Source organism: Clupea harengus, chromosome 16 (assembly GCF_900700415.2).
Source record: "Clupea harengus chromosome 16, Ch_v2.0.2, whole genome shotgun sequence".
In the NCBI taxonomy this organism is placed as follows: Eukaryota; Metazoa; Chordata; class Actinopteri; order Clupeiformes; family Clupeidae; genus Clupea; species Clupea harengus.
In genome coordinates, this window is record NC_045167.1 from 6515762 (window position 1) to 6539816 (window position 24055).

The following is a 24055-nucleotide window of genomic DNA, read 5'->3' on the forward strand; positions in this document are numbered from 1 at the left end:
ACCCATTTACACTGAGCGCTGGTGATCATCACCCATTTACAGTGAGCGCTAGTGATCACCCATTTACAGTGAGCGCCAGTGATCAACCAGTAAGTCCAGCTGTTAATATGTGCTGGTTAACATGTCAACATGGCAGACAAAACAGAGAGGGGAGAGAGAGGGGGGGGGGGGGAGAGAGAAAGAGAAAGAGGGGGGGGGGGGGGGGAGTGGGAGGGAGAGAGAGAGAGAACTAGAGAGAGAAGGAGAGAGAGGGAGAGAGAGAGGTCTTTAATAGTGTTTTGTATAGAGCAGTAACAGTGGCTGCTCCAGCATACTAAATGAGAGGAGAGATAACATCAGCCGGGAGAGGGGCCTATGCGCCTATGCACACACACACACACACACACACACACAAATACAAGCATGGACACCACACACACACACATATGAATGCATGCACGTCGTGCACACACACACATCTACCAACACATGTACCACATATGCATACACACCACACACACGCAGACCCACAAATATACACTCCACTCACATGTACAGATCTACAAACCCACACACAACTGGGTAGGTGAATATGAGCCAGTAAACCACCTTTCTGTGTCCCTATGCCTTTCACACACACACACACACACAAAACTGTGATTGTCACAATATAGACACCTCACAAAGCCTTATCAGCAATATGACCATGAATGTGTGTGTGTGTGTGTGTGTGTGTGTGTGTGTGTGTGTGTGTGTGTTAAACCTATAGCCATTTCCTAATCCTAGCACTCAATTAATTCCTCTTTCATGTCTCTCCTTCCGTCTCTCTCTCTCTCTCTCTCTCTCTCTCTCTCTCTCTCTCTCTCTCTCTCTCTCTCTCTCTCTCTCTCTCTCTCTCTCTCTCTCTCTCTCTCTCTCTCTCTCTCCCATATTATTCCTTTTCTCCTCTCCCTCTCTTTCAGCTTCTGTCGCTTCTCTCCCCACTCTTTCACCTTCTTCCTCTGTTCTTCCCTCTTTCTCTCCCTCTACCCTACTCTCTCTCTCTCTCTCTCTCTCCTCATCTACTTCTATTTTATTCTTTCTCTCTCTCTCTCTCCTCCCTCTCCTTTACCTACATCTTTTCTCTCCCTCCTCTACCCATTCTCTCGTTCCCATAACCCTCCCTCTCTCCCTCCCCCTCTCTCCCGCTCCATCCTTCTCTCTTTATCTCTGTATTAATCTGAGTTGTTTTTCCTGTGGAGGGGCTGCTGTTGCCACAAGGGCACAACCTCCAGCATAGGCAACCCTGTTCACATTCAGCACACACACTCACACACACACACACACACACACACACACACACACTTTCTTTCGGTTTTGATCTCCTCTGTCCAACCCTTTTTACCCTTTCGCCCTAACTGCCCCTGGAAACCTCAGGCGCTCCTCCGTTTCTCCCCAACTGCCCCCTCGCTTCCTCCGTTTCTCCCTAACTGCCCCTCACTACCTCAGGCGCTCCTCCATTTCTAACTGCCCCTCACTACCTCAGGCATTTCTCTGTCTCTACTCCGGTGACCCATTTTGCTCCCTTTACACCATCGCTTTATTCATCTCTCTTCCTCCTCCTCTTTCTCACTCACTCTCTCTCTCTTCTTTCTCACTCGGTCTCTCTTCTCCTCTCTTCCTCCTCTTTCTCACTCAGTCCCTCCCGTCACCCTCTCCATCTCTCCTGTTCTATACTCCATCTTTTTCTCCATCTCTCCATTTTGCTCCCTCTCCCATAGGATGCCTCTCCTGACTTCATTTTAATAGCAGAACTAACTCTTGGAAACAACTCAAACAGAATCAGACATTTTCTTACCGTGGAAACAGAACTTGAACTCAAACATTTTATACAGTACATGTATGTGCCTGTGAGTATATGTGTTGAAGTGTGTGTGTGTGTGTGTGTGTGTGTGTGTGTGTGTGTGTGTGTGTGTGTGTGTGTGTGTGTGTGTATTAGTATGTGCATGTGTGTGTTTCTGTTCTACAGACAGCTACCGATTTCACTGACTATCTGATGCAGTCCTGCAAGAATGAGTACAAGGAAAGTGGTATGTGTGTGTGTGTGTGTGTGTGTGTGTAGCAGGGGACTTCATAAAAAGATAGAGTGTGTATGTATGTGAAGTTACTCCTGATTGTGAATATGTGTGTGTGTGTGTGTGTGTGTGTGTGTCCCTCCCTGCACATTTTAAGCCCGGCTCCAGTAATGGTGACCACTGATGCACACAGGTCTGCCGTGTTCATTCAGTATGAAGATAAGACCTGGGCTGTAAGACAAGCTGACAACTTTTCACTCAACCCACACCACTTATCTACTTATATACAGAGAATGTGTGTGTGTGTGTGTGTGTGTGTGTGTGTGTGTGAGTGAGAGAGCGCGCGCACACGACTGCTACTGGACGACGAAAGCAGTTTTTCGACACACTCCACTACCTCGTGACAGCACGGCATAATTTCCTCAAGAAACTGCGATTGCCTCTCCCTCCCTCTCTCTCGCCCGCTGTCTCTCTCTCCATCCATCCATCTGTCTGTCTGTCTGTCCTCCATCTTTCCCCCATTCTCTCTCTCTCTCTCCAGCCCATCATTCCAGCTCACCTCATAAAGTAATTATGCATCGCCCTCCCAGTCTGTCAATACATTTGACAGGTTCAAATGGCGGCGCGGAAAGTCAATACTTCATCTGTGTCAAATTCAAAACCACAACGAGAAGACAGACGGACGGACGCTTCACGGCCGACGTGACCTCGCCTCTGCCCCCCACACACACACACACACACACACACACACACACACACACACACACACACACACACACACACACACACACACACAGTCTTCTAATGTTGTTAAGCCGCTTCTTTAGTGACGAGGTCTGCAATGAATCTCTGCAGTTGGGGGAAATGCACGTTCATTTGGGTCTTTATTCAAGATCACATACACACACACACACACACACACACACGCACACACAATTTGCATGACTGGAGGGTAAAAGATGATGAAAGGAGAGGGAAAAAAGAGACAGTTGAGATAAAGGAGAGATGAGAGAAAAGAAAGAGTGAAAAGAAGTGTGTGTTATTGTTTGTGTTTTGTTACCCACTCCCACACAGTGTCGAGCCAGATAATCATTTCTCAATCGATGAATTACGACTAAGCTTCGCACACACGCACACACACACACACGCACACACAAAATACATCTACAAAAATACACCGGCACATACCAAACACGTGTAAAAAAAATATACAAGCATCCGCGCGTGCAGACACACACACACACACACACACACACACACACACACACACACACACACACACACACACACACACACACACACACACACACACACACACACACACACACACACACACACACAAACAGTGAACAGATAAATACACACACAACCAACCTCATGAGTACATTAGCACTATGCTTCACACATTCAAATGTATGCATTTGTGATCTAACATTTACTGTAAATGCACACACACGGACATGCGCGCACACACACAAACACACACACTTTTCTGTCTGAAGAATAATTACCTCAAATCACTTCCTGGAAGTGGGAGGGCATGGGAATTGTGCAACGACTGCTTCAGAGGAGATCACTAAACACGTACACACACACACACACACACACACACACACACACACACACACACTTTAAACAGGCTCTGAATTTCACCAGAGGCAGTGCAATGCAACGGGTCCATTGTTTGCGGTCCATGAAAATTCGGGCCAGTCTGGCTGGGACGCGTCTAGTGTGTGTGACGCCTCCGGATTCAACCGGACACAGGGGACATTCCCACACACACACACCCCCCCACAGGGCTGGCTACACACACATGGTTTCTTTGCCACCTCAGGTCCAACCACACACAAACTGACTTCCCCACACAAAACATACTAATACGCTTGCCACCATGAGTTTAAGTAGACACAATGACAACAACCCCCCACCACACACACACACACATACACACACACACATATGGCCAACAGACCCAACATGTCTCCCAGACAATGGGGTGCACAGTATTCCCCCAAAAAACTGGACTGCTGAGTCTTTGGTCACAGCGATTCCTCTCCCACCATCACGACATGCAGTGTAGTCATTATGGCACACACACACACACACACACATTATTCCTCTCCCACCGTCACGACATGCAGTGTGGTCAGTATGAGACCACCGACTAGACAGGGACAACAGCACTGGATCAATACGGCAGACACATCACACATCCTCACACCGGTCAACCCGTCTCACTTGTCTAACCTCGGGGAGTCCTCAGACCCCCCCAAACCCCCAAAATATGTGTGTGTATGTGTGTGTGTGTGTGTGTGTGTCCGCTTGAGGTGCAGGACAACTTAGAGGAACTCTCTCTAGAACTGTTCTCTTATAATCTGCTCCAGAAACTGACCCCCCCCCCCATCTCCCATGGTGGCCATTCCCCAGGTCAGTGCCAATGTGTGTGGCGTCTGTGCCAAAGCAAAAAGGGCATCTGTGAGACGTGAGAGACGTGAGTGAGGAGTGAGTGAGACGTGAGTGAGACGTGAGTGAGACGTGAGTGAGATATGCAGTTAGCCTTGCAGCTAACTTTAGCTAGGCTTGACTCAGCTAAGGTCATTTCACTTTAACTAAAAGGACTCAAGAACTTTCAGGGTGGGATGGGATGGGATAGGATGGGATGGGGATCAACCTGTTTATATGGACAGGCTGACTGTGTGTGTGTGTGTGCGTGTGTGTGTGACCAAGACCAGCACTGCACAGAGGGGCATTGTAGGTAAAAAAAAAAAAAGAAACTTGGGCATAGATTGCTGGGTAGGTAGGATAGGTGTGGAGTGTGTGTGTGTCTGTGTGTCTGTGGGGGTGGGTTACCATTTATTGACCACCTATGCCCTTTTTGGGTGGAAACACTAATCAAGACTTACAACAGTGCCAAACAAGAGGCCCAGAGACACACACACACACACACACACACACACACACACACACACACACACACACACACACACACACACACACACACACACACACACACACACACACACACACACAGTGAGAACAGCTGTTGAGAGGGTCATTTGAAAGGACTGGCACGTAGACACTGCTGTGGGAACAAGCTCCACAGGTAAAAATAACACCTACGTGCGCACGCACGCACGCACACACACACAAATATTCCGTGGGTAAAAATAACAACTCACAAAAAGACACATACAGATGTCATTAAAAGCAAACAGGTGAACACACACACACACACACACACACACACATACATGTGCACAAACACACAATGCAGAAATCAACTAGACAAACAATGTACCTAAAAGAACTGAGACAACTGATCACAGCCAAACACCCACTGGCACAATAAGGTCTGTTCCCCCCCCTCCTCTGTCCCCCCCCCCCCCCCCCCCCTCCCCCCCTCCCCCTGCTGGTCTCCTTGCACATTGCATTACTTGCTAGTGAATTATGGTCCGTTTACGTCATCAACACGTTGGGAACGTGCAGCTTTTATTTACCAATGTTGCTAGGCAACGAGGCAAATTAAGAGAGGAAAATGGAGAGTCGTACTATTTGTATTTCCCTTCGTCTTCTAGTTAATTTGGTTATTTTTGCTCTGCCATAAATGATGCGAGCTGCTGGGATGAGGATGTTTTGCGGAGGCAGGTGGCAATGAGAGATGAAATTGCATCGTTGCGAAGCACACAGGCATACCCAGTATACCACCCAGCTGCATGGTCGCTATTTTTAAGACTGTTAGCATTTTAGAAAACTGCATTTGAATTTTTTTTTTACTTCCACAGCTAACGGTGATTTGTTTATTTTTGGAGGATTTGGATCCATCAGCGGTCCTAAATACCCTTTACTTCCTGGTTTCACACCAGATACGAACCGCACGGGAGTTCTGCGGGAGAACCTTAGAACCTCAGACCCCCGCTTTGGCAAGACAGACTTCACATTAACGAACAGAAAACAAAACAAACCAACAGCTCAAGCCCCAGTCTGGACCAAAAGCACCCTAAAAACAACCAATCAGCACCAATCAAGGCAACATAGGTGGACCGCACACACACACAGAGACACAGACAGACCCACAAAAACACATCCACACCAGTTCCAAACCTATTTTGTTTTAAACAGCTGACCTTAACCCCTCTGACATCATGGGAAACCTGTCCGTTCACAGGCTTTATGGCCGTCCAAAATGACACACACACACACACACAAACACACACACAAACACACACACACACACACACGGCGGTGTGTGAGCCTTGCGGCGGGGTGTGTTGGACATGCACGGTTGGTTTGAGAGTGAGGGCAAGAGGACATAGGGTCGGCCACTTAGCAGCAAAATAGCTCACTGTTACCCCTCTCTCCCTCCCCCTCTCTCTCCTAGTCTCACTCAACTTCTCTCTCCCCCTCTCCGTCTCCGTCTCTCCTTTTCTCTCTTTCCTTTTCCTCTCATTCTTCCCCTCTCCACACCTCAGAGATGGAGGCCTAGGCTCCCCAACACGCTCTTGTGCAGACACCTCTTAGCGCCCCCGTGGCTAAACAGATGGAGCAGTAGCAGGTGACAGCTTTGTTTCCCAGAGCACACTGGTGAGACCTGGTGAGACCTGGTGGGACCTGGTGGGACCTGGTGGGACCTGGTGGGACCTGATGGGACCTGATGGGAACGGATGGGAATGGATGGGAACGGATGGGACCTGATGGGAACGGATGGGACCTGATGGGAACGGATGGGAACGGATGGGAACGGATGGCAACGTAGCTTACATCTGTAGGTGTAGGTCTCTAGGCTTTGGATAGAAGCGTCTGCATATTTATTTGAATCTATTCATTTAGCAATCTTTACTTTTATTCTTTAAACCGCCTGCTATTCAATAAATGCATCACAGCTAAGGGAACACACATCTCACTCTCACACACACACACACACATTAGGGGTGGGATTTTTCGATTTCTCTCGATTCTCTCTAGAACGATTCTGTCTCGATTCAGAAAAGTTCATAATCGATTTTTTAATTAAAAAAAAAAAATAAAATTTTAAAATTTAATTTTTTTTTTTTTTTTTTTTACACACATTCATTTTGTGTTGAAATGCAAGCTGCATCGATTATTGCATTGTTCATTGAAAGTCATAATTGTGACAAGGGAAAGCTTTTTCTCTAATAAAAAAATAGAGAAGGTAATTCATCTGTTGATTTTCTTTAATTATCAAACACAAAGTAGGAAGTGATTTGAGACTCTGAGTAGCAAACTCAGATGTTTTAAAAATCGACATGCATCGATAATCGTTTTATCGGTTTAGAATTGATAATCGATAATCGGTTTAGAATCGATAATCGGTGTAGAATCGATAATCGGTTTAGAATCGAATCGTTGACCACTGAATCGGAATCGAATCGAATCGTGAGGTGCCAAGAGATTCCCACCCCTACACACACACACACCTCACTCTCTCACACACACACACACACACACACACACACACTGCACATCACAGTCATAGTAACACCCCAAACAATGCAATAAGGGGAGAATTCACGTATTAGGTTACACAAAGCCAGTGACTAGTGCTCAAAATATGCAACAACACAAATAAAGTAGCAACACCCCTGAGCGATCAATAATGCTGGCATTGGCTCAAATATAAATAAAATATATATATATATATATATATATTTGGAAAGTTGGGTGATTTCTGTGTGGTGTGGTGTGGTGTGCGAAGCCCATGTGTGTCTGATTGGTGGATATGTGTGGAGAATTTGTATTTTGGGGTTTGTGTGTGTGTGTGTGTGTGTGTGTGTGTGTGTGTGTATATGAGGGAGAGTTGAGACATGTGAATATGTCTGTGTGTATCAATGCACATGTGTCCTACCTGTGTGTGTGTGTGTGTGTCTGTCTGTCTGTCGGTCCGAGGGTGACTATCAACACATGTTTGTCTACATTTGTATGTGTGTGTGTGTGTGTGTGTGTGTTTCTAAGCACTGTGCCTTTCTACTCTCAGCTTGAGAAAGAGATTCTGTTTTTAATCCCTAAAGCTGAGAAGACCAAGAAAAAAACAAGCTTTAGCTTCGGAAAAAAGCAGTGTGTGTGTGTGTGTGTGTGTGTGTGTGTGTGTGTTTACGAGTGTGCACCCATGTGTGTATGCACTAGAGATTATTATAAATATCACACACACACACAGGTAAAGCCCACACTGTTGGTGTCACCACAACCTCAGTGAAGAGCAAAAAGAACACCTAAATACACACACACACACACACACACACACAGTAAACCATGTTGGCACATACAGATATTTTATATTTATAATTGACACAGCATAACTAAACAACTAAACATTATGAATATGGTGTTAAATGGGAATGTGTGTGAGGTATGTAGGAGTGCAAATGCATGCAGAGCGCCACACACACACACACACACACACACACACACACACACACACACACACACACACACACACACACACACACACACACAGAGTGAGTGAGTGAGTCAGGCTGATCCTTCTTGGAAATTCTCTCTGTGGTGACAAGTGGTTGTGGTAGATATCAGACTCTACCCAGAGAACAGCAGAATCAGAAACAGATCGGAACCACATCGGAACCAGATCGGAACCACATCGGAAACAGATCGGAACCACATCGGAGCCAGATCGGAACCAGATCGGAACCGGAACAGGGCCAGGTCTGAGCCAGGGTTACAGTATGTGGATTGAAGTCCCTCCACATCTCGTCTCATCTCATCTCGTCTCATCTCATCCCAGAGAGTCATGAGGCCCAGCATGTCCTCCATGTCCAGGTGCCCTACTGGCGTGGCATTCTCTCCTTCCTTTCCTCCTTCAAACATGCCCTTCTTTTTCATGCTCTGTCCATTCCTCTCCCAATTCTCTTCTACTACCGCTCCTCTTCGTGTCTTTCTTCTCACCACCCTTCCTCCTCTCCTCCTCCTCCTCCTCCTCCTCTGCTTTCCTTGTGCATTCAATGGACTGATAATTCACCTTCCGTGTCTCCACTCTACTCAGCTCCTGATACACATGTTCTCGTGTGTTCCCTTCGTTCTCTCGTGTTCCCTTCGTTCTCTCTTCTACCTCTCTCGTCCCTAACCCCACCTCCACATCTTTCATCCTTCTACTCCTTCTCTACTCCTTCTCTCCGTGCACTATAAAGAAGGAATATTCACTTTCCACGCTCTCAACTTGGTTCTTTTCGTTTAAATTCACGTGGTTCTCTCCCATCTTCCCTAACACCACGTGCACTACTCTTCTCTAACACCACGTGCACTACTCTTCCTTAACACCACGTGCACTACTCTTCCCTAACACCACGTGCACTACTCTTCCACTACTCTTCCCTAACACCACGTGCACTACTCTTCCACTACTCTTCCCTAACACCACGTGCACTACTCTTCCCTAACACAACGTGCACTACGTTTCTCTAACACCACGTGCACTACTCTTCTCTAACACCACGTGCACTACTCTTCCCTAACACCACGTGCACTACTCTTCTCTAACACCACGTGCACTACTCTTCCCTGACACCACGTGAACTACTCTTCCCTGACACCACGTGAACTACTTCCACTCCTCTTCCCTTTTTCCTTGGTCTTCTCTTTGCTCCTCTTCTTCCTATTTACTCTTTCTCTTTTCATCCCTCCCCAGTCTTCTCTTCATCCTCTCTTCTTCTCTCCTGTCTTGCCCCCCCCCCCGTACTCATCTCCTTCTGAACTAAATGGACAGATAATTCTCCTTTAGTCTCCTCTCCTTGTACATGTTCCTCCTTCTTATCTTTACTCCCCTCTACTCATCTTCTCTCCTCTCCTCTCCCCCTCCCTCCACCTCTCTTCTCCTCTTCCCCCACTTTTCTTCTCCATCTCCTTTCCTCTTCCCCCTCTCCTCGTTCGTTCTCCTCTGCACTAAATGGACTGATAATTCTCAAAGACTGCTGAATAGGAGGAAGTTGGGATCATTAACAAAACCATTTACCCTTCCAACACACACCCACATGCAAGCGCTCGCGCCCACACACACACACACACACACACACACACACACACACACACACACACACACACACACTCTAGTCCATATAGCCAATAACACAAACATATGAATACATTTTCTTTATATATACAAAAAAAATTAAGTGTTTAACAAAACAGCCTACCTGTAGGTATGCATACACACACACGATTTCATGATTTCATATACATATATCCTAAATGTGTGTGTGGGTTTTGCACATGGCTGGCTACCAAGCTAATGCCCAGGTAACACACACACACAGATCTTTGTTCGTTGGCGTCCCACCCAGGGCTCCAGGGTGGTGGGGGGCAGAGAGTGTGAGTTTAACCCGTCTGAGGGCCCCTCTCCTGGGGGACTGTTTTACATACCTTCCCCTCTGATCTCCCCGGCAAACTCCCAACGCCCAAATGGGACACATGAGCTCAATGTACACCCACACACACACACACACACACACACACACACTACAATCAAAGAATGGACACTTAACACACACAAAAGTACGCATGCATATAGACACACATGGGCTGCAATCGAAGGCCACACGATCTACACACACAAATGTCTGCATACACACACTGCACTGACACACACAAAAGCAAGCAATTCCTTTTCACATCAACTTCCATTGCTAGGCCCACCGCTTCCATATACGTCAGTGACACACACACACACACAAACACAGAGGAATTAATTCAGGCCGCCAGATACCAAAACACACACACACAATGTTAGATAATCACATGTAGGATGTGTGTGTGTGTGAGTGTGTGTGTGTGTGTGTGTTGGCGGGGGGCAAGGGGAAGTGTGTGTATGCATGGACCTGAATGTGTGAGATTTGCAGTGAAATACACAAAGAAGGCTGGTGGTTTATACAATTCCAATCTTTATTTTTCAGAAACAAAAAACGAGTCTGTAGTGTATGACGTGTACGTGAATGTCTGTGTCTGTGTGTATGAGTGTGTGTGTGTGTTTGTATTTGTGAGTCTGTGTGTGTGTGTGGTTGTGTGTGTGTGTGTGTGGGGTTGTGAGTGAATGTAGCGGAAATTGTAAGGTGGACACACAACGCTCTAGACCACTGGTGAGGCTGAGTGTATTACACCACACAAGCATCTAAAGCCAACCTCCTACATGACTCTACATTTACCATTTACCCTGTGTGTGTGTGTGTGTGTGTGTGTGTGTGTGTGTGTGTGTCTAGGTGAGCGCGAAGGAGGGTTGACTTGCAAGACCCAAGGAGGACAATAACACCACTGCAAACTGTAAGGACGGTGAGCCAAGTCCACTGCCCACTGCTCATTCTCTCTCGCTCTCTCTCTTTCTCACACACACTCACACACACTCACACACACTCACACACACACACACACACTCACACAGACACACAAACACACACCCCCACACTATCACTATCTTTCTCTCACACACAAACATACACACAGGACTGGGTGAATGCAGTTTTGTGTGCGAGATACAAATGCACACAGCAATGTATTTGTTTGAGTGTGTTACTGTGCGTAAGGCCACTAAACTGGGCCAACAGTGCCATCTAGGAGACTCTGATGGTATTGCAACAAAGCGCAAGCCAGTCCTTTGGCCCGACACATTTCTTGTGATTGCATCTCCTCCTTAATGATGAAAAATACAAAGTTCACACAGACTTTAAACTATCCACCATCATGTCAATCATTGATCCTTACACACAGGTGTGGGAGTACCTAGTTCTCGTGTGCCTTTAAATAAATAAATAAAAAAAGATAAAAGAAAAAACACAAAAGCCACATTAAAAACCCACACATGCTGAAAACCTCAAGCAGCTCTGTGAGTCGGGGAAAAAGTGAAGAACCGCAGCACTGAAGAAATTATTACGCAAAAGCGTACAGGCAGAAGAAAAGAATGGGGGGAATCAATAAAAAAAAAAAAATCTTTCTTCAGAACATAAGTCTCACGGTGAGGAAAACAAGCGGGTGGGGTGTTAAAAGACAAGAAATTAGAAAAAATAAATTAATGACAAAGAAAGAAAAAGACTAAAAGAAAAGAGAAAGTCTTTAAGACGAAATCCCACATCAGAGCGAGAATCAAAGGGAGGCGAGCGAACAGCAGGGCGATGGAAGAAAAAAAGAGTGCACACACACACACACACACACACAAGCACACACACAGATTCCATCCAAAAAAGAATAATATTCTAATTACACTTTCTTAAGATGGCAGACGCAGGGAAACTGCATTACCTCTGCATGAGAGCATGTGTGTGTGTGTGTGTGTGTGTGTGTGTGTGTGTGAGTGAGTGTGTGTACACGGGCAGTATCTGAGTCCCTGTGTTGTTCAACGACTCACCCCTCCTCTTACCCCCCCCACCCTAACCACAAAAACTTCCAAATGAAAACAGAAGTTTAAAAAATACTTGCGTGTATGCTTGTGTGTGTGTGTGTGTGTGTGTGTGTGTGTGTGTGTGTGTGTGTGTGTGTGCGCATACACATGTAAGCTTATGTCTGCGTGCATTTTAGAGTATGTGGGTTTAAAAAAAACAAAAAAACAAGCGAAACAGAAAACCTCCCCACGTTGGGTCGTCAAAACATTTATATGTAAAACGACTGATCTTTAATTCACCAGTCGGCCAATCTCCGCCTGGTAGGAGAGAGCGGAGTGGGGAGTGGGGAGTGTGTGTGTGTGGGGGGGTGGGGGGGGGTAAAAAATCTCTTCCTTCCTTAAGGAACACTTTCCATAGATGTGGAGTAACTTAAGAGTGGGGCTCCGCACAAAAGCCCCGTTTCTAGAAACCTGCTTCCCAAAGCCTTTCCCTCCTCTTCGTCGGCGCACTCAAAACACCACGATTATGATTATGATTCTGATTGGGATCAGTCATCAGTCCCATTAGGCCTTTACAAGGATAATCTAATGCCATTCACCGCCAAAGCCTTCACTGCTCAGAGAGAAAGACGTGTGTGTGTGTGTGTGTGTGTGTGTGTGTGTGTGTGTGTGTGTGTGTGTGGGGTGTGTTTGTGTGTGAACGGATGGAGTGAGGGAGTGAAGGCATATGTATGTGTGAGAGCGAGAAAGAGCTAAATAGACATTAATGTGTGTGTGTGTGTGTGTGTGTGTGTGTGTGTGTGTGTGTGTGTGTGTGTGTGTGTGAGAGAGAGAGAGAGAAAAGGACATAGTGGAGAAGTGTGACATAAAAAGGATTAGAGACTTACTGAGGGGGGAGAGAAAAGAGAAAAGCAGGGTGAGGCTGAGGGGTGTGTTTGAAAGACAGGAAGAGGGAAGAAAGAGAAAGGGCCTCAAAGACAAAGAGGAAAAGTGTGTGTCAGAGAGAGAGAGAGAGACAGAGAGAGAGAGAGAGAGAGAGAGAGAGAGAGATGGATTTTCATACATGGCAGAAAGTAAAGAAGGGAGTGAGCAGACAGGGTGGATGTAGACTTGGTCCAGTCTCTCACACACACACACACGGTTTGAGTTAGTTTGGGCAGGAAACGGCAGTCTGCTCCACAGGACTGATCCTGGGTCAGCTGACCTTGCCACTCAGCAGGACCCAAACACACACACACACACACACACACACACACACACACCCTCAGACATGTACCCAGACATGTGCCCAGACAAACAAACTTATGAACACTCAGAATTCTCACATAAAAAAATCTCAATATGTATTCTTGTACTATGTATGTGTTATTAATATGTACAAGTTTACACACACACACACACACACACACACACACACGACTGGGAGCTGGGGCCGCCTGGACGGATACAGCAGGGAGCCATCCTTGACCTGTCAATCACAATGTGCCAACATGCACACACACACACACACACACACACGCACGCACACACACACAGGTGACAGACAGACAGCAGGGTGGTAAACGGTTGTGACACACACTCCTCTGGGTGAGCTGAAGGGCACGTGGGGTTGGACCCTGCCATCTATCATGAGGACACAAGACAGAAACCCAAGATCTGAGTGATACACACACACACACACACACACAAGGAAAAACACAAGCACGTTCACACGCACAAAAAACACAGACAAGAATGCACACACAAGAGAGTTATAATGCAAGTAACACACCACACACACACACACACACACACACACACACACACACAAAAATACACATACACACGCAGACACACATACACACACACACACACACGCAGAGGCACAAATACACATACACACGCAGACACACATACACACACGCAGACACACACACACACACTCCCCTCTTGCCCTGCTGCTCCCAGCTCGACAGATGGATAGTGGAGAGGAGCTGGCTGTGGAGATTCTCCCCTCAGATTTATTTGATAGTGTTTTAATTTGCCCTTTGATTTCATCAAGCCTGAGTAAAGAGGGGCATTTAGGCCCCTACTGTATTTTAAAGCCCCTGACCGCCCCCCCCCCCCCCCCCCCCCTGCTTAAAGAGACGGATGGAGGGAGCACGGCTCTCAGAAGGTACTGTTACAACACAAGCACTACACATGGGGGTGCGGGGGTTTAAAAAAAAAGAAAATCCCGTTGGGGAGAGAGAATAAATCTACAGCCCTCCATCGATCCCCCTTTCCTCCTCCTCCTCCTCCTCTTCTTCTTCCTCCTCCTCTCCCTATCTTATCAGCAGGTCTGTGCACGGCAGCTAAGTTTAAACGATTCTGACCTTGTCCAACATAAATAGTCAGAATACTACAAAGAGCAGATAGCCTTTTCTCTCTCTCTCTCTCTCGACTGGGATAGGGGAAGGGAAATGTATTACGATAAGTGGGCAGAGAGATAATACTGCCGTTACTACATCAGAATCAGTGTCACAGAGAGACAGACACACATAGAGAGAGAGAAAGAGAGAATGAGTCTGCATCAGAATACTCATTATTTAAACTCATTATTTCATTTCAGTGAGAGAAACAGGTAATGCAATTTTGTGGTTCTTAGTTTATAGTGTGACTTTGGCAACAGCATGTTAATAAACAGAGACATGAGGGAGAAAAAAAAAAGATGGGAATGAAAGAAAAGATAAAGAAAGAATGACAGAACAGAACAGAAAAAAACTAAACAAATAGGAGATTAAAAAAAAAAAAAGAGCGGAGCAGAACAAGAGATGAAGACAAAGAGAGGATGAGGCACACCTGGAGAAACTCAGCGAAGGAGAGCGTGACAGGACGAGCAGAAGAACAGAGAGAGAAAGAGAAGAGAAGAGAAGAACAGAGAGAGAAAGAGAAGAGATATAAAAAAGGGGACAAGTAATGATATTATCAACATTATCGACATAAATAGCTCTTTTCATCAGGTGACACTGTGGGGGTCGAGCAGGAAGAGCCAGGACGGTCTCTCACACACACACACACACACGCACGCGCACACACCCCGTAACCCTGAAGACGACATGGGTGCTCCAGCGTTAAGAAAAGAAAAGAGCCAGCCCTTTAATATTCATCCTTTTCTTTTTCTCTCGCTCCGGCGGCTCACCTGACATCTAGCCGGCGCCCCAGCGAAGGCGGCAAATCTCGGCGCGGCTTTGTCACCTGGGCCCTCTAATCATTTTACACTCTTGTGCGGCAATGAAAAGAACCGATAACAAGGAGAGTCAAACATTCTCTCTCTTTTACAGACACACACACACACACACACACACACACACACAGATTTGCTCTCATACACACCCACAAAGATTCACTCACACACACACACACACACACACACACACACACACACACACACACACACACGGGCAGTAATTACCGCACTTGTGAAGTGAAGGACAGTGAAAGTGAGAAGGAAAGGTGTGTTTCTATAGAGGAATGAAGAGAGTTAGCCCAGATTAAACTCACAGGCCATGCCTGACTGCTGTCTGCACTTGACATGACAAAAAAGAAAGAGAGAGAAAAAGAATGATGATGTGTGTAAGTCAGGGACAGAGAGAAAAAGAGTGAGACAGAGAAGGAGGAGTATTATTATTATTATGTTTTCAGCAATGATTTGGGCAACTCTTTATAGAAACGTCAGTGTTGACTTACTGATGATGTCATCACCCTGCCATCTCCCTATTTAGCTCCATCACCCCCCATCATGAACCACTGCATATCCCAGCATGCTTTGCAACCCTGGTAGGCCTCTCATGGAAAATGCACATGTATGCAGGTTTGGTGACGTTCAGTGGGCATGAGGAGGTTCATGCTCTGGCATTGTTTGCTCAGGCCTGCCTCAAGAGTGCACACTCAATCTAAAATACAGATTTATCATCATTTAATGATGTCTAGGTAACTCCACCAAAGAGAGGGAGAGCGAGACACACAAGTCTGGGATCATTTCATGTCTGCCTTGAAACATGGCTAGAGCAAGGAGCAGGGAGCGTGCGGAGAGAGCAGCGATTCTGGGCTCGTTTGCTGCTGCCTGCGAGGGGCAGTGGCGGGGAGCGGTAGCGGTAGCGGTAGCGACGTGTCTCTCCTCGCATAGCGGAGGGTTTTTATCGCGCCCGCCCATCGCTGTAATTTCAGTGCTCAGATGCAATCGCTGCCGCCTTCTCCCCCAAGGAGTAAACAATAACAAGCACAAACACAATAGACAAACAAGGCCTGCAGGACACTCACTCACTCTCTCACACACACACACACACACACACACACACACATACACACACACACAGAGCGGTTTGGTGCTTTACACTGTACTGACCGCACAGCTATGATGAGGTTGCAACAGAAGTAAACTCATCTACACAAACATAACGGGGAACACATACAGACAAGGAAGGCAACGAGTGAGGTTGAAACACACACACAAGGAAGGCAACGAGTGAGGTTGGAACACACACACAAGGAAGGCAACGAGTGAGGTTGAAACACACACAAGGAAGGCAACGAGTGAGGTTGGAACACACACAAGGAAGGCAACGAGTGAGGTTGAAACACACACACACACACACACACACACACAAGGAAGGCAACGAGTGAGGTTGAAACACACACACAAGGAAGGCAACGAGTGAGGTTGGAACACACACACAAGGAAGGCAACGAGTGAGGTTGGAACACACACAAGGAAGGCAACGAGTGAGGTTGGAACACACACAAGGAAGGCAACGAGTGAGGTTGAAACACGCCATCAGACGCATGTGAAGAGAGCTGGGATCAAACCTTACAGCTGAACAAGGTGCCCTCATGCACGCTAGATTATTAAAGGAGGTGCTTTAGCCACAACATGCTACGTATTGGTACACAAGGTTGGAGCTGTGGAAGTATCCCCCCCCCCCCCAGCACAGCAGTCGAGGCAATCTAGCACATCACATCTAGAACCAGCACATTACAGACTGCAGTTCTAGAACTTGAACATTACAGACCGCAGTTCTAGAACAAGCGCTCCCATCCCCTCTCAAAAGCCGGCAGTCTAATGAGAAACATATGCAGACTGACCACAGACCAGAAGCTAAATGGGCATAATATGTCAATCCCTAACACACGCCCCACACACACACACACACAACACACACACACACACACACACACACACACACACACACACACACACACACACACAGTGCCACATGCACGCACACACGCACACAGCAGTCAACTCCTCTCTCCACAGCAGGGCGAGGAAGTCAATCTGCACGGCAGACGGCCAAAGCCCCTCTCATTTCTGATCAAACACCGCCCACAGGTGGTGATGGGGAGAACTGCAGCATTGCATGCAACCTCACCACTTCAGATCTCCATGCATCTTACAGAAACTGGGAGACACTAAACAGACAGGTGGTGACGAGGCAAGGGTTGTGTGTGTGTGTGTGTGTGTGTGTGTGTGTGTGTGTGTGTGTGTGGGGGGGGGGGGGGGGGTAGGGGGCAAAGGGCTGGGCTGGGCTAAGTGTTAGTAACTGGATACCTCATCTGTCCAGACAGAGTAAGGGGAGGAGATGGAGAGAGGGGAAGAGAAGGGAGTAGAGAGAGGGGAAGGGAAGAGAAGGGAGTAGAGAGAGAGAAAGAGAGAGAGAGAGGGAAGGGGGAAGAGAGGGAAGGGGAAAGAGAGAGACAGACAGAGAGAGAGAGAGTGGGAGGAGAAGGAAGGAAAGAGAAAGGGATGCAGAGAGACACTAAGAAACAGTTGAAAAGACAGACTGCAGGAGAAGGACAGAAGACAGGAGAAGCGGACAAGACAATGTCTGTGTGTGCGTGCGTCTGTATGTGTGTGCGTGCGTGCGTGCGTGTACAGAGAGCGAGAGAGAGACTCAGGTAGACAGGGAGGACAGACAGAGAAAGTATGTGAGCGACACACACAGGTAGAGAGGAAGGACAGAGAAAGATAGAGTGAGTGTGTGAGTGAGTGTGTGAGTGAGTGTGTGAGTGAGGGAGTGTGTGAGTGTGTGAGTGAGGGAGTGTGTGAGTGAGATGGTGTCTTCCTCTGGACGGAGTGGCACCCAGCTGAGCTCTGGCTCCAGGCCCAGTTAGCCCTCCTGCCCTGCCTGCCAGTCTACAGACCCCCCCCCCCTCCACACACACACACACACACACACACACACAACACATATAATAAACACACACTAAACCCCTCACACATACACACGCATATATGCACTCTTACTCTCCCTCAGTGGGTACCGCTATTCACTCACTCTCTCACACACACACACACACACACACACACACACACACACACACACACACACACACACACACACACACACACACACACACACACACACGGACTGTCTGCCATCATAGCCCACACCTCTGACACTTTTCCTGCCTGTCCTTAAAGCACCCCCTTCATGTCTTCCCCTGCAACCCCCCCCCCCCCCTCCCCACGCACACACACACACAATCCCTCGGCCTTTCACTCTCTCACACACACTTACACACTCACACACACACACATCCTCTGTGTTTGTCTGACGGCTCAGTGGTCCTGCTGTGAATGTCTCCATCCGCCGGGAACCCCAGGACCCTCTGACATGAGAGAGAACCATAGGGACACCCACAGAGGGGGGAGGAAGAGAGGAAGGGATGAAGAGAGAGGGAGGAGAGAGAGAGAGAGAGAGAGAGAGAGAGAGAGAGAGCGAGAGAGCGAGAGAAAGGGAGGGAGAGAGAGAGAGGATGGATGAAGAGAGAGAGAGAGAGAGGAGAAGAGAGAGAGAAAGGGAGGGAGAGTGTGGAGGGAATGAAGAGAGAGAGAAACAGTCTGACTAAGAAAGGGAGAAAGAAGGGGGGAACAGAGAGACCGAGAGTGAGGGAGAGGAAGAAAGAGAGTGATAAAAAAAAAGGGAAATATAGATGGGGTAAACAGAGAGAAATAGAGAAGGGCACAAAGAGGGAGCATTTGAGAGAAAAAGAAAAACAGGAAAAAGAGTGTGAGTGAATGAGAGAGAGTGTGTGTGTGTGTGTGTGTGTGTGTGTGTGTGTGTGTGTGTGTGTAGTGCCAGCATGGGTACTGAGCAGACATTTCCCATCGGAAGCTTTCCTGGCAGGGAATCAAGGCTCTAGGTTTCTCTCCCTCTCTCTCTCTTTCTTTCTTTCTTTCTCTTTCTTTTCATCCTTCCTTCAATCCTCGGAATTCTCCCTTTCTTCCTCTCTTTAGCTCTAGTTCTCACTTTCCCTCCTTCGTCAAACAAAACACAACAAGACATTAGAGGCACTAATGAAGCATTTAAGACAACAGTGTGCACACTCGCTCTCTCTCTCTCTCTCACTCACACACACACACTCACACTCTCTCTCACACAAACACACATACACACTCACACTCTCTCACACACACACAGACACACACTCGCTCTCACATACACAAGATAAATATGATACATATGGAGCTAGTACTCTGGAGCTGTACTCGTTCTCTGAAACGCACGCACGCACGCACACCACACACAGACCAAGGCTGGATATAGCATTCATACAAAGCAGTAATAAAAACGTTCCAACGAACAACGCCAACATGTGGTGAAAGGCGATAGGATCTGCACAAACACCCTCACACACCTATATGTTGACACAGGTCCTTTCTGTTCAAACACGCGTGCCATAAATATGTATGTTACATACCTGCATGTACATACCGCGCACTGAAACAGGGCCAACACATTGGCTTCTGCGGCCAGTGGAAAAGAATCAAATCAAAACCGGGTGGGATGTGGGGTACCTGAAGTCACTCCACACCTCTGAGGCTGGAGCCAAGATAAACTAACGTGCTGACTCCTATGGGTGCGCGTGGGGGGGTCATCATCCCAAATCAACATCCAAATAGGGATCTTAGCATTCAAAGTTATGGTGAAAACGGTAACTAGTTGAATACTAATATGCCTAATCTGATGGCGTGGACATGCTCCGATTTGTGGGAAAAGATGAGAAAAAGTGGGATACTTCAGTCAATACTCCCTTTAAATAATGCCTGCGTAAATATGTGGAGATGGTAGGCGTGCACACTCACATTCACACACACACACCAGAGGGTTTTATTGTATATAATTTTACTGTAGCCTCATGTCCAACCCTGCAAGTAACCGAATAACTGTTCGTCGACACTGTTGAATATTCGGATATCAAAAATGGTGAATATGCACATCACTAGTGACCACGTAAAAACTCTTTACGTAATTATGGCCCACCTCCTTAAGGGGGTATTAGACTGTTTTTCACCGTTTACTTTCCTTCTCAACATGTCAGTCCACCAACACAAGTCCCACGCACAGAGCCGCCAGCAGGGCTGACGTCAGTGGCGTCAGAAAGAGAAATGTGCAAATCCAAATTTTGTTGTATGCAAATACAATGACAGTAAAGGCTTTGAATTCAATTCAATTACATTTGCAAACAGCCGATGTGATTAAACATAAGCCATCAAAGCACAACAACAGGGTTAGTCAGCAGATATCAGTGAACTTTGTACGGAATGCACCAACTTTGTAGCGTAGTAGATTTGAATGGGTAGCGTGTTGGGATTCAACTCAAAACCCTCTTCCATGCCCTGAAAAGTAGGGGCCGTTCTTCCAACACATGTTGCAATGGGCAGCAGTAAGTCTACATAGCACTTCATTAAGGACAGAGAAGGGAGGGAAGTGTGTTTGGAGAAGTGTGCTTGGAGAACTGTGTTTGGAGAAGTGTGCTTACACATCAACTATTCTGTCAGAGCTATTGCACTGTAAATGCAATGTGATGTAATATTTTATTTTAAAAACTTTTCCCAAAACGGTCTTGCTATAGGCGGTGTGCCTCTAAGTATGTCACATTGTGGTTTTCATCAGTGGGCCAATTTGATTCCCTTAACAGTGACTGCAAACAACACAATGATGATCCATACTCCCAGTGTGAGGTTCTTACTTAGGTCCTACTTCTCGTAGGAACTTCCTGCGAGAATTCCTAAAAATTGTGATCCCACCAGGATCTTGCAAGGGTTTGTTGTGATTGCTGCCGGCAAAAGTGCCTGAATTTGCCTGGGGTAATTTTCAAAAAATATAGTTATAATTGCCGCGATTTTGAGTTAAATAAAAATCAATTGCAAATAATGCAGCAATTCCATTACTGCATTTTACCTGTGGAAATATTGCGGTAATAAGAGAAAATGGTAATCTGCTATTCCAATGGGAGGTCCAGCATTTGCACTGCTGTGACTGGTGACTGTGTCTTTTTCCATTTAAGAACCCATAAGCCTCTAAGCCCTGTGATTTCTGATGAAATGTGTTTGCCCTACTGTGTGTGTGGGTGTTTGTGTGTGTGTGTGTGTGTGTGTGTGTGTGTGTGTGTGTGTGTGCTCTACTTCTCTTACCAAGACGTCAGTGAGGGTTCAAAATCTCTGTTGATTAATAGTGAGACTGTACCTTTGTCTTTTTTTTTTTTAAACAACCCCAAAGCAATCACGATCGATCTCTCTCCATTTTTCTCTCCCTCTCCCTTCCTTTCAGAAGGCCATCCTAAACACATACCTACACATACCCACGCACAGTCACACACACATAAATGTGCAGGTGATATCTCTCTCTCTCTCTATCTTACCTTCCTGCAGGGAGACGAGGGGTGGCAGGTAGTCAGGGATGTAGTCCCTCCTCTCCTCGCAGGGAGAGGGGAACTGCAGCGTGCTGCTCTTGGCGACGGGGAACAGGTGCGTGTTCTGAGGGAAGGCCACAGGCTCCAGGTGGTTCACGTAGTCCTCGAGCTCTGACAGGCTCACCCCCAGTACCCCGAAGGCCCGGCCGATGTCCGACAACACTGGGTCGGTCCGGCCATCTGAGGGAGAGGAAGACAGAGAAAGAGAGAAAGAGAGAAAGTAAGAAAGAAAGAAAGAAAGGGTTTCACACACCTTCTAAAAAACAGCTTCTGACTTTGACATTAGTGCATCATTAAAGCACCTCTGATAACCAACTATTAGCTAACCAGCCATGACTTTCCAAGTTAAAACAAAGAAAATCAGGAGAGATAGAGAGAGGTGAAGAAGAAAGAAAATATGCATTAGACCTTTTCAATTTATAGAGGGGGGATAAAGAAGAGAGTGAAATCAAAGTAGACACAGGAATACACAAAACAACGGTGGAAGAAAGCGGTAGTGGTGGTGATGTTATGATTATAAATGAGCCGGATATTACGATTATTAAGGGCGACTGAATTGGGTAACCAATGACCATAACACCAGTAAAGTGGTGATGGGTGTTCTGAAAATCACTTATGAGCCCGTGTACGATCATGTTTGCAATAAAACAGAAATGTGAATGCTACTATGCGTGGATGCTATAGGGGATGCTAAAGCATTCTGAACGAATGTAAACAAACAAATTGCATTTGGTCGGGGAAAACTGGGAACCAAATAAACTACCAGTGGTAGATTGTATTTTGAAACCATGATTTATTGTGCCTCGAATTGATATACCTCTACTTATCGAGCTCTCATTGTCACAGCAACAGGCTAAGAAATCTAGCTAGCCCTACAGAGACATCGAGGGGGAGGCGCTTGGCAACAACGTGACTAGGACTGCGATAGTAAACACACGCGTGTGTGAATATACGTTTTACTCACACAGCTCGGCATAACGATGACAGCTTCGAGCCAGCTGTTGAATGTAGCGGTCCAGAACATCGGACAGCATATCACAAGCGCTTAGCTGTACTGCATCCCAGCCCAGCACTTGGCAAATCTGAGCCACCGACACCCGCAACACAGAGCGGGCATAGTTCTCACACATAGCGCCGGCCTTTCCCGGCAGTCCTACTAGCCGTTACGTCCGACAAGCGATGTTCCTCTTCATGATGTCAATACTCGAATATTTGTGCGATTAATTACAACAAATAAGCAAGAAGGTTACTGTTTTTATCAATTAGAAGAACAGGGGTTTGGCGCTTTTGCAGGACCCGCCATCTTCCTTTACCAAACTAATCCATTGCCGATTGAGTCGATCGGATTCATAATATGCAGGCTGTGAGGCGACCTCGATTGTGCTGGCATTGGTTAGTTGGCCTGACCGGGGTTAACATCACGACAAAGAGTGCATTAGTGTAACTAAGAAAAGTTTTGTTCTATTGTTAAAGCCTCGGTTGAAACTAATTGGTCGTTGTACACAAATAAACCATTGTCAAGTCCTGTAAGTCATCGCCTACTCTCCATTTGCAGAAATTCTGACGTTACGTTTCACTTTTCTAGTTTGTAATGCAATCGGGGCCGAACAATGAAACTTAAACAAAGCCCTTGGGACTCGCCCAATCAACCTCAACCACTGCGGCTGTTTTCGCTGCGACTTAAAATAGTCTGGTGCATCAAATAAGAGCTTTTTATCCCGGATAACGTTTCTGAGACCTCTCATGTTGAGCGTAGTGGTGCAGCTCTGCCAAGGCGACCTCAGATTGCAGCGTCTGATGACAGCTGATTGAATAATGAATGAGTCGCCATCTGGCCAAATAAACTTTCCCCTGGGCCCGTTCATTTATTAGTGAGAGTGGAAGGGCGGCCACATTGACTAAGCTACGTTCACTGACCCCGAACTTCACCTTTTGATACAGACTCAGATATACTACACCCCACTGACTTTTA

At 46.7% G+C, this 24055-nt stretch overlaps 1 protein-coding gene across 1 annotated transcript in view; it reads right to left on the reverse strand.

Annotated features, from left to right (window-relative positions):
- Positions 1-23881, reverse strand: part of taf3 (TAF3 RNA polymerase II, TATA box binding protein (TBP)-associated facto) — a 62130-nt gene extending 38249 nt beyond the window's left edge. The window contains exons 1-2 of the mRNA XM_031582282.2: positions 23048-23881; positions 22033-22263 (exon numbers count right to left, since the gene is read on the reverse strand). Coding sequence (XP_031438142.1) covers positions 22033-22263; positions 23048-23213 — 397 coding nt within the window. The 5' untranslated portion in view covers positions 23214-23881. The remainder of the gene's footprint in view (positions 1-22032; positions 22264-23047) is intronic.
- Between the last annotated feature and the right edge of the window lie 174 nt (positions 23882-24055).